General features: G+C 35.6%; 1 protein-coding gene across 3 annotated transcripts in view; it reads left to right on the forward strand.

Moving 5' to 3' along the window:
• NECTIN3 (nectin cell adhesion molecule 3) overlaps positions 1 to 12,442 on the forward strand; it is a 58,188-nt gene that overhangs the window by 27,589 nt on the left and 18,157 nt on the right. For all 3 annotated transcript variants that reach the window (XM_058846932.1, XM_058846939.1, XM_058846924.1), the window contains exons 3-5: positions 2,449 to 2,745; positions 4,521 to 4,638; positions 6,758 to 6,909. In XM_058846932.1, the coding sequence (XP_058702915.1) occupies positions 2,449 to 2,745; positions 4,521 to 4,638; positions 6,758 to 6,909 (567 nt within the window). The remainder of the gene's footprint in view (positions 1 to 2,448; positions 2,746 to 4,520; positions 4,639 to 6,757; positions 6,910 to 12,442) is intronic.

Below are 12,442 nucleotides of genomic sequence, written 5' to 3' on the forward strand. Positions count from 1 at the left end.
TCAATTGAGAAAGTAATTTTTTTTAAATTAGTCTATTGTGCTTTCTGGCTACTTGAAGACTTCTTTGCTTAAAAGTACAGTACTGACTAGTCTACTTTGGATCCAGACATCTCTGCAACTTAGTTAAGAGTTCTTATTTACTTAAGTGTTCACCCTTCACAAAGAGGTGGAGGAAAAATTAACACAGTTGCATACTCTTTCTTTAAAGAAAAATCAAAGGAATAGAACATGTCAAGCTTTTATTTCCAGCTGAAATTATTGGAGTCTACAGTTTTGGCATGGAATGCTAATGATAGCTGGCAATTTAATGAATTTAACTGTTCTGGAAATCTTGTGAAGGGAGGAATACAGCAAAAATTAGATTTTTCATCCATGCAAAATTCTAAATACAAATTTGTGTGTTTACTTCTGCATTTTAGTAATACTACAGAAGCTATTGAGGAAGTCTCTGCTGGTGATCTGGGGAGAGTAAGGCACAAGTATTCATATTAAATCAGGAGAACCAAACTGTGGGTCAAATAACAAAGCTGTGTAATGTCAAGCTCTCCATACTAGGTTTTAAAGGCTTTTTTTGCAGATGAGATAATGCTTCATATGTACATCAGTTCAGATATCCAAGCTTACTGCAGAAAGTTCTAGCTGTTGCTGGTGTTGGAGATCAGAGAATCAGATTTTGAAAGAAGCGGTGTTAAAAATATTTCAGATCTAGAAGAGTGAGTGTGCAGCTTGGCAGAAAACACCTGCTATTGGCTTATTTTGTGGGGTTACTAACAAATCTCAGAGGGTAAGCATTCAGAGAAACAACATAGAAAATAATTTACTCTCAGTATCTGCCCAAACAATCTTCAGTTTCATAACAACTTATATTCTTCAAGCACTTCTAAGCACAGAACAGAAAACACATTTTTATAGGGTTATCCATTTAATAGTTGCCTTTTCCTTTAGTGTAATTGAGCAACTTGTTCAGACATGAATAGTGTTAGACTGAGCAGAAAACAGTCAAAAACTGATTTTGGCACTGAATGGGCTGAAGCAGAAAATATTTCTTACCCAGTTACCTTTGGGAGGTATAGGTAGTTGGAGAACTTGCCAGCTACAGTGAACTTTGCTCTATTCTGTTACAAGATGTGTCTGTAGGTCAGCTTCAATTTATTGGAAAGAAATTCCATGAACTAACTTCTTTTGTTCTGATACTGAAAGGCACAGAAGTTGCAAGACTTGTCTCTGCTTTGTGATTAGTGAGGGTTGGTCCACTGAGGTAGATTCTGAAGCATTGTGGTGAGTAGCAATGACCTTCCTTCAGAGGACTCCAGTAGCCAGATTAGAGCAAAAGAGCAGGATTGTGGAATAGGCTGGTACGCTACTGCGAACCTGTCCCTTACAGAACTGGGACACAAATGGGCCATTCTAAAACAGCCCAGCCATGGTTTGTACCTGAAACACCAGGCAGTTTTTCTGACTTAGGCTGCTACTGGTGGGTGGCTTGCACAGGACCAAAACAGATCTGCTATCTGAAGGAAATTTTTTGAAAGCTTATCAGTCTGTGGCCCTCAGCAGTAGACTTATACACAAGGAACTCAACTTCCTTTTAGAAAGAAGTGTGTTCCCCAAGTTTTTAAAATTTTGGGGTGAGCAGTGGCTTTACAAGGAGGTCACGTCCTTCCATGTGCAGATTTCTTTAGTCTTTGACTTAGTACTGAGTTTCATTTCTTTAACTTTTATATGGATTCATACACAAGAATGTATATATATACACATGTATATATAGGCAAAACTTTATTTAAATATCAAAAAAATCATTAATTTTTATTATTTTTTTATTGAAATTTTATTTGTATATAGATTACTTTGTATGTCAAAAGCTTAAATAAATTTTATATATACAATATATACAATTGCATATTTCTGTGTACATATTAGATCATATTCAATATGTGGTACATATATATAATAAAGATGCAGCATGAAAGTAATTTGTATCTTAGTGATCAAGAAAAGCTTGAACTTAATGTTGGGTGTTCAAGTGACACAAACTGACAGTATAGATTAATTCTTGAATGCTTGAAAATGCAGCAGAACCTAAGATTTTTGAAAAAAAAATGCAGTGTGGTTTCAACCTAATCCTTTAAGCTTTCTGTTGTCAGATGCTGCAACTAGAGTACTGAAATTGACATTTTGTACCTAACCACTCTGGAATTCCCTGTCAGTGCATTAAATGTAGTGAATGAACGACACTGAACTTGAATGAGTGGACAAAGGGGGGTGGTGTCAGCAGGCCAAAGCCTTGTAGAGCTATCATCTCTTGAGATATGTGTGGTCTTATATCTAGGATGTCTAATGAGCAAGAGCATTGGTGAATAGATTAGATCTTGTCTAACTTTTAAGTAGTGACAATTTCAAAGATACGGAGTTTTTGTTTAAATCTCCTTTTTTTTCCCCCCTCCTTAGTTGAACCTGTTGTGAGCTTAACAAAAGGACCAAACCCTCTAATAGATGGTGAAAATAAGACAATAGCAGCCACTTGTACAGCAGCCACTGGAAAACCTGCTGCACAGATTGACTGGGAAGGAGGCCTTGGTGAAATGGAATCCACCTCTACTTTGTTTCCAAATGAAACAGTGACAGTTGTAAGCCACTATGTGATTGTCCCTACGCGATTTGCAAGAGGAAGACACATAACTTGCGTTGTGAGGCACCCTGCCTTTGAAAAGGAGATACGATACCCTTATGTGTTGGACATACAGTGTAAGTATTCTGAGAGGTAATTACTCCTGGTATATATCTTGCTACCTCCCCCTTAATCTCTATACCTTGATGATGCAGAAAGATGAGCACTTTCTGCTTCAGGAAAATAAAGGAAATGGAAACTGTACAAAAAAGTTGTGATAAGAGGCAGGTCTGGCAGGAGTAAAAGCCTAGGGTCTCTGTATTGAAAATAGAAGCTAGAATGAATCTAGTCATGAAGCTACAATACTGTTACATTTCTACTGTTTTGGATATTGAATAATGGGTAATCATGAGGCTTGATCCATAAGCTGTTTATAGTGTCTTACAATTTAAGCAGTATTAAAAAAGAATGCTAATGATGAGTCATGTTTGAAATGCTAAGTTGAAAACAGGTCTTGTGGTGGACAATAAGTTATTTTTCAGTTATTTTCACCAAGCTTTGTCCACTCTAACTAGAGTAAGGAAACAAGAACATAATATATACATACCTAGCGTTTCTTATTCAGCTTCAGGTTGCTCATATAATTCAAATTTATACCAGGCTTCTTTCAAAAATGTATGGCTTTTAAAAGACATGAATACAAAGCAAAGTGGCTTACAATGTTGCTTAATTAAAAGCAGTTAAGACAAATAAGCTTTAGGCATGTGGTCCCTTTCTGTTAGACAGTGCATATATGAACAAAACCAACTATATTTATGATGTTCCTTTGGTGTCCTGTCTTGGCTGTGTGCTGCTTTAAAGTTCCTAAATCACAGAACTCTGTCAGTTCAAGTAGAACAAATGTAGTGGCTGGAAAAAATAGACTTGGCTGTTTTGATTTGACTAGAATTTGATTTTGGCTTAGTTTTGTTCTGTTTGGTAAAGAATCACTTATTTTGGCATAAAATAGTAATTAGCACTGCTTAATTTTATTGATCTTGAAGTGAAAGTCTAGATTGGAGGACTAGTGATACAGAAATAAAACTAAAGAGGATTTGTATTGTCTCAAACAGTGAATTAAAATAATTGTTTCCTATTGAAAATGAAGTTGAGGATGCAAGTTGGTCTTAATATTTTCATCCGAGATTAGTGTTAATGCATGTTTCAGAATTTCTTAACAAAGTTGTATATGTACAACAGCAAGTGAGAAGTGTGTGCTCCTCAATCTTCCCCGACACTTACTAGCTTTTGCAACTGTTTCTCCATCTCAGCTTCAGATTTTATCCCAAATTGCACTGGTTCATCCGTTCCTTGGCTTTTGAATATTTTTCCAAGGCCTCTCTAAAATCACCTCCTGGCTTTTTGGATAATTCTACATTTTGATGCCAGTGGATAATTTAATCTTTATAGCTGGCATTTGTGAACTTTTTGGTGATTTCCTAATTGCCTGGTTTCTCCCAAGGTTGTTTCTGATCCTTTGCTGTATCTTTTTAGTGAGAAGTAGTTCTAGGTTACCATTCCTCACTTCCCAAAAAGATGAAACTGATTCTTTTTTCCTGAAGTCCTCTCACTTCCTCAATGTGCTTGTGTGGTTGCTGAAAACACACTGGGAAAGTTGGACCAATTAAAACAATTTGTTCATTGCTGCATATTACTGTTGTAGCTTGGAACTGTATCAAGTTCTCTGTATATTTTGGTGGTGGTCTCCAAATTAAAAACAAAATGGCAACCAACAACTAAAGCACGCATTCCCCTAAAAAAAAAAAAAAACAAACCCAGAAAAAAAGCAACCTTCTGTTCTATTGGTCTTACACACAATTCACTTCTAATGTAAAAAGTGTAATTGTTCATACATTAAATCTTTTTTTGTCAGATGCCCCAGAAGTTTCAGTAACTGGCTATGATGGAAATTGGTTCATTGGAAGAGGAAATGTTCAGCTCAAATGTAACGCTGATGCAAATCCATTACCTATGGAATTTATGTGGACCAGGTAAATATTTATGAAAAGGGACTTGCCACATGATTCAAGTAGTATAATCACTTTGCTTACAGTACATGCATGTTTTGAAAACAAAGAGTGTATGATTTGTATTGGTCATAATGTCCATGTTTTGATCTGTATCCAGCTTTTGAAAAGGAGAATACAAGATGGATGTTTGTATGAATACGAGTGGATATCTTGTAAATTTATGTGCCTAAACAGTTTGTCATTACTCTCAGGGTAAAGTCTCTTTAGTTACTCAAGGTAGACTAAGCTCTGTGTGTTGAAGCATGTAGAGCAAAGACCAACACATCTAGTAAGGATCCAACTATTATTTAATAGAATAATGAAAATAAAATGAAATTTAAAAAATTAAAAGCTTACATAGCATCCATATTTCATGAATCTGTGGACTGCCATGCCCATCCCAGGCTTAGCTCAAAATTTAAGTGATGAGAAATTTCAGCACTTAAAAATTCCTATGTTTAAAAAAAACTCCTAACAGCAGTACCATTTGCTTCTTCAGATGCAATGGGTTCTCTGTTCTCTCATTTGAATTTGAAACACATATTAGAACTAATCAATACTACCACTGTTCACAATTCTAGAAGAAATAATCCTATTTAAATACATTCAAAGCCACTTCAGATATCATTGTTGGATTTCCTAAACTTTAAATGGAACAAACTTTACAGGAAATGTAAATTTTCTGGAATAAAGCTCATGTGCCTTTCTGAGCAACAGCAAATCCCCTCCAAAAAGCTGAGTACTGGTGAATGAGGAACTTTGTGGAGGAGGGAGGGGTGAGATCCATGTAAAAGAAGTATAGCTTGAGCTTGGAGAAATGAGAATTACTGTGTTCAACTGTGTGCTCTGTTTGACTGGTGTCAGATTAAAATAGGTTGTAGAATTACCTTACCAACCAATTGTACCCCTTGGATTCCAAGCTGACATTGTATTTACTGGGATAGTGATATTTTTGTGGTTAGTAATATTTTTAAATGTTGCATGTATGAGAATTTTATTAGAATAGAGTTTTCAAACCAATTGACTGTTTCATAATGTTTCTTGAAATAAATATTTCTGGTACTATGAATTATCAAGTATGTGCCTGATGACTTTTATCAGCTTTATATAGCTGAAGCAATTCTGGGCAATAATCACAACAAGGAAGTAGGAATGTTGTCTTGAACCACATTTTTTGAAGATTGTATTTAGTATTAACTGTGAAGTGCTTGTTTCTTTTTCTTTGAGTACCTGTTCTAAAGTGATGGGTACCTTTTTGTTCAATTATACTTAAAAAATCACACTTGCTTAATGTTTTCAAGATACTGTCATCAAGTGATCTAGTTTGAATACTAGTTTAGGCCTGCTTAGCTGTTAATAGGTACTTAGATAAATCAAAATGGGTTTCAATGGCATGAAATTACACAGGTGTTTAACGGGCAGTTGGGAGCTCTGTTAGAATAGTTCCAGGGCCTTTGCCCTTTCCCCTTTTTCTCGTGTTTACACAGTTGTTACTGCAATCTCAGGCATAATTGTATAGGGAAATGATAGACTTAGAAAAGTCAGTTGATAAAAAATAATTTTTTTAACCAGTTGTTTCCCCAAGTGTATCCAAGTACCACATTCCATTTCTGTGCTCCAATTTAGACAGAAAAGTGATGGTAGATGAGAAAAGGAAGCTCAGGAGAGGAGAAACTGCTTGAATTCTTGCTCAGAAGTTCTAGTCAAAATGTCCTCTAAATTAAGCATTTATGGACAGAAATATTTACTGGATGCAAATTAACTGGCAGCTGATTCTGACAGCAGAAGTGCTTCTTAGTTAGACTGTTAGTTTTCAGAGCTTGGGTTGTCTTGTTCTTTTGAGATGATTTCTTAGCTGTTGTAGTGTTGATTTTAGACAGCTTGCTAGTTCCAGAAGATCTGACATTTAAAGGATTTGGCCCAGAAATTTAATACTAGATAAACCTTCAGGTGTACCCTGAGAATATCAAAAGAAAGGCCACTGGAAGTGTCAGAGCACAGTGAAAAATTAATTCTATAGATCACTGGCAATATTATTTTAAGCTACTTCTGTTTAAGCTAGTTGTAAATATACATATTTGAAATATAACTGTTCTTTTAGGTTGGATGGACAATGGCCTGAAGGATTGTTGGCTGTTAACAATACTCTGCAGTTCAGCAGCCCTTTGACTTATAACTACACTGGGACTTACATCTGTAAGGTGACTAATGCCCTTGGTCAGAGAAGTGATCAGAAGACTATCTACATATTAGGTAAGGCTTGCTTCTTAGCAAAATATGTTAACTTGGAACTTTTTCTTTGCCAGTGATTGAATTAGCAAACTGAAGAACCAGTTGCTGCGTGAGATATATGAAATATATATGATTTTTGTGTGAAAAGCTGTTGAAAGTGTGGATTTAAAATCTACAGCACCATTTTTGATTCAAGTGACTCTTGAATAGGAACACACAGTGGAAATTGTTATGGTTAAGCTGCTTCTGAGATGATTATTTTCTCTTTGTAGTTAAATTAACATTTTTTTGCAGTGCTAACATGTGTTTGACGAGACATATTGACTGCAATAAATGGTACCTTGTCTGTAATAAATTGAGAAAACAGATGTTGGTGGAAAAAAGCTAAAAATGCTCTTTTTTAAAGAGGTTAGGGTTATGTTCTGGATATGTGCATTTTACACCAGTTACTTGTGTTATTTTCTCAGAGTGCAGATACCCGATGATGATCAAGTTAAATACCTCATGCAGAACTCTTGCTGATCTACTTAGTACCATATCACAAATTTGTATGTCTGTGCAGCGCTACTGCTATTGGAACATACATCCTTGTATCATTACCACAATATAATTAATGTTTTACTGTGACACCTCTTTTGTGAAAGAGCAGCATGACTTACAGAAAGCGTGAATACTTCTGTACAAATGTGGAAAAGCTGTTCAGATTTCCATAAGGAATTAAGTAAATTAACTTAATCTCTATCTTGATGAATAAATGCTAGTACTACAGGAATTTTTAAGGAAGATAATAGACATGAAAATTAAAACTTCATTCTGTTGTATTGTGTTGCTGCTTTTCAGTAAGTTCTTGACATTAGTTATTTCATTAAGCAAATTAAGTGAGCACATGTTAGTTAGCCTGTTAGAGGATACAGAGATGATGGATACAAACATAGATGACTTTGTTAAAACTCCATATAAGCACTTAAGAGTTAAAATGAGAATTCAAGACTAAAACTTTAAGTACAAGATGTTTGAAACCACACCAGTCAGAATTCAATTCTGACAGTTGTCTGCGTCTTTATAATGAATGATAATGTTGCAGTGAGTGATATAACTACACTGTAGGCCACTGTGGATAGCTAGTAAGTTACAATTAACTGTCTAGTCAATGAGCTAGTTAACTGGAAACTTATAAATAGTTTGAGACAGTCAAATTACTTGTAAACAACTTAATAGCTAGAATTTTATATCATTCAAAAGACTTCAAGTTCTGCCAATTGTTATGAAAGTTATTTCTGTGCAAGTTAATTTTGGGTGTTTTGGTTCTAATGCTGCTTCTGTGGAGAAAAATTCATGGCTGCAGGACAGTCCCAAAACAGTTACAAAAACTGTCACATTTTAAGTAAAATCAATTCAAAAAATTAGAATATCATCATTAAATAGAGTGATATGTTTGACTAGAATATATCTTACAAATACATTGCTCAAAAAATAACAATGCAGTTTATAACTCTGTTCTCAGCCCTATTCTACCTCTAAGGAGTGGGGAGAAGTTTTTTCAAGTCCACTATTATTCATGTTGTCAGTTCTGTGAATATCATGTGCTGTAAACAGACCTTATGCTTTTTGCCATGATTGTCATGCATGAAAATTCAAGGCTGTCATTCATATTATGTTTTCAACTAACACACTGAAAAAACCAGGCCAACCAGGAAATCATAGATAATATTTCCTAAAATGAATCAAGGTTTTGAAAAGCAGGGTAGTCATACAGGCTAGTTGGGCAGTGGTGTGATGGTTTACATTCTAGCCTAATGTAGATGTTAGAGTTTAAACCAGCTCAGTGCAGAGATAAGCTGCAGCAGTTGGCCTTTGCTGTGAGCTGATGGACACTGTTTATATGTGTGCTGCGTTTCAGCTGTGCTCAGCAACTTTGTTGTACTGTAGCGATTGAACTGCAATTAGCAAACCTTAGCTGTTTCCAGGGAGTGACAAAACTGAGCCTTACTTAGTGCAGAATCATACAAGGTCATGGTTCTGCCAGTTAGGCGCAGCAGGAACAGTAAAGGTTTTAGCTGACAGTAAATTTCAATCTTTTCAAGTGTTATGTTTCTCATGCTGACAAAATGATTAAAAACAGTGTATTAACTCTTCATATATAAGACACTTGATTAAAGCAGGAGAGGTGAAGCAATTATTAGTGTAGCGCCTGTATTGTTTTCAGAAACAAATACTAATTTTATTGTAACTCTTAAGAACTAATTTTTCAGAGTGATTGGTTCTTTAAATAACTGAAATGCCCTTAAATGATGGAGGATGGGCAAGTGACTAGTAATCAATCCACTTACCATCTTTAATATTTGACTTAACTTGGCAGGTATCAATGGTAAACATGACACTGATGTACTGTAGAACAGAAAGCTGAAATAATCAATTAGATTATTTGTCTATCTTTGATCTTGTCCACTGTATAAATCTTGGCATAAAATATAAAGTGAAACTTGGAAGCTAATGGACAAAGCTGTATGACTGCACCATCTTTCAAATTTTAATTATGAACTTGTCAAAAAGGATTAATGAAGTTAATGTTTCTGAACAGTCACCATGCTGGTAGTTGTTAAGCTTTTTAACTGCTAGAAAAAAATACCTATTAAGTTGAAATGTGTTGTAGATTTGGAATGTAAGCTGAGCAAAAAATTTGTTTTGGTCCTGCTATTCATTGTTTTAAAAGTCAAAGGTATGTTTTTAATAAGTTCTGTTGTGCTCCTAAACTTTGTTAATATTCTTGATGTGAAAAAAAATGAAAGAGCAATAGTTGACAGGAAGTAAATGGTGAATTCAGCTTTCAGTTTCAGGAGATTCTACATCTTTATTGGGATAGAGAAATACTCAAATGGTGTTTGAAGCCTGATATGCCTTTTTATATTGCTTTTAAGGCACAGCTATCTTTGCTATTTTTATTCAATGATGTAAAATCGAACTTTTTTCATAGCTGTCTAGCAAAAGCAAGTCATGTTCCTCATGGAGTTCAAGCATTGAATAAGAGTTTTCCAAAACAAGCTATCTGCTTGATATCCTTCCTTGTACAACATTGATTTACTCAGTTTTCTTACACAAGGAATTGAACTTTGTTCTCTTGGCTCTGTGTTCCTTCACCTTCATGCTGTTTACTGAGGCTTTCCCTTTCTCCCCTTGCAAGGGAGAGGTGACCTGGGAGACTGGCATTAAGGTAGGCCTCTGTCATGACAGCCTTTGGAAGAGATTACTTTTGTTAAAAGCAAAGCCAGCCTTTGTTAGGTGTCAATCCTAGGAAGGTGTTTTCTGCAAGTACAGGGTCACCCTTTTGTAGAGTGGACATTGTGAAGATTAACATAGCAGAGACTGATCATTGGTTTTAGTTTTTGCTGCTTCGTATATAAACCTCTGTTCTGAGAGTGCCTTGTGAATACAGGCACTCTTTTATTTTCTAAATTATATATTGGAAGAGATGTGGACAAACTGCTCTTTAGCAAAGTGCTTTTGCTCCCTGGGCTAGCAGGCTTTGAATTTTCAGTGGTCTTCCTGAATATTCTTCCCTGCCAGAGGTTACGAAAATAATAAGTTTCTCTTGTGTCCCAAAAAAATACCAAAATCTTTTATTTGGTGTAAGAAAATCCCAGCTAGAAACCACAAAAGCACACTGAACTTTGAAAATGGATGATTGATGAAAGAAATTGTTGGTACCAATCTTAGTATTATGCTGCCAAATAAGAGGTGGGGATACACACACTGAAAATAATCCAAAGGAAAATATTTAGCTCCAGTGTGGAATCTTTGTAGGCAAGACACTGTGGGGAGAGGGTTATGCAGTGTCCTCACCTATTATTTGACCATAAAGTAGCAATGGTTGGAGAAAGAAAGAAAGAATGATAAATTTCCAAATCATTTACTCTCAAATATTCAGAATCTTCTTCCATGGAAAGCTGACTTTCCCTGCTGTTATAAAGGAGTTGCTACATAAGTTTTTCAGCAGTTGAAAGAAAGAGCCAATTTTTGACACCCCGATGCACAGAATTATTATTTAAGTTAACATCTATGGATAATTTAGCAAGAAGAGCAAGTTAAGGCACTATTGTATGTATGTATCTGTGCAAATACACAAGTAATACATACACAGGCAGATACTTGCCACTGAATAAAGTGACATGTGCAAAGAGAAATCTTGTAATTTGTGCAAAACCAACTCACTTTTGGATTAGAAGTAATTGATAGTAGGTCCTTGTCTTGTAGGAGGAAAAAAAAGGTACATTTTTATCTTGAATGGTGTGGGATTGTTTTTTTCACGTAGGGGGAGCTATTTTTGGCCACTCTGTTGTGGCTTTTGGAACCAGACAGACTTTAACTATGTTAACACATGCAACAACTCTCCAGGGAACCTTTCCTTCCAAAACTTTGTTTCTGTAATCCTTAAATGACAATTTTTAACCCAAGGAAATTGTGCCAGTTTTGAATTATCTTACCTGATGTAGAGCTGGTTACTTTACCTCTGAAATCCTTCATAGTTGGCTAAGTCCAAAATGGTTTATGGTTTAAGAATATTGTGTTCTGTAGTTGATTTTTTACAACGATAAGCTGAAAATATCAAGACAAGACTTAAATCTAAGACTTCAAAGATAGTGGTCTGATTTTTCAGAGCTGGTTCATCCATCTCTTTCTACTTTCATCTCTTTGGTACTTGGCTTATTGTTGGTTTTAAATTGGCACCAGAGGAAGAGGTGAGTCCCAGACATTTGAAGGATGTGGTACTGCAGGATGATTGAAGCAAGGAGATTTAATGTTTGGAACAAGAAACATGTCATGTTGGTTGGACACCTGTACTAAACTTAATGATTGAAACTCCCCTGCCCAAGATAAGTTCTTGGTATTGTAAGAGCTGAGAAAAGTATATCAAGAAAAGTATATCATTTAAGGGAAAAACAAAAATATTGACACTGTTGCAAATTGGTACTGACTTTGATAGGAAACATCTGGAAAATAATGAAGAGCGTGCAAACTGATCAGTGCACAGGGACCATGGTCCTTTAATTTGAGGTAGTATCAGAGCTTCATTTGAAGTCAAGAGCAAGTCTTGCTTTTATTGGCAGAAAACTATCAAAGGCTTTGAAACCAACTAGGAAAACTTGGCTTGTTTTTGTATGGAAAGAGCCAATTCACTTGTTATATTCATAGCAGAAAATCGGGTTTAGCTTTCTTCGGTTACATCCCTTATTTTAACGGGCGTGGTAGCTACGTAGAAGAAATTTTGTTGGGGTCTTCTCGTCCTCGTCATTATTACAGGGTACATGTAAACAGGATTTGCACAGGGCCCAGAACATAGTAAGAGACAAAATCTGAAATCAAGATGCATTTAAACTAAACTCAAATATTTTCCAGAATTTCTGCTACTTTCAGCTCCCTGATCCACGTGGATATTTTAATACATTTTGCTTTGTGCAACAACAGAAGCCTACATCAGTGAAAGAGATGAGAGCTGTTAAATACTGTAAAAGTAAAGTAAAGTGTTCAAGGAAGTCATCAGTAGGAAATTGTTGCT

Source organism: Poecile atricapillus, chromosome 1 (assembly GCF_030490865.1).
Source record: "Poecile atricapillus isolate bPoeAtr1 chromosome 1, bPoeAtr1.hap1, whole genome shotgun sequence".
In the NCBI taxonomy this organism is placed as follows: Eukaryota; Metazoa; Chordata; class Aves; order Passeriformes; family Paridae; genus Poecile; species Poecile atricapillus.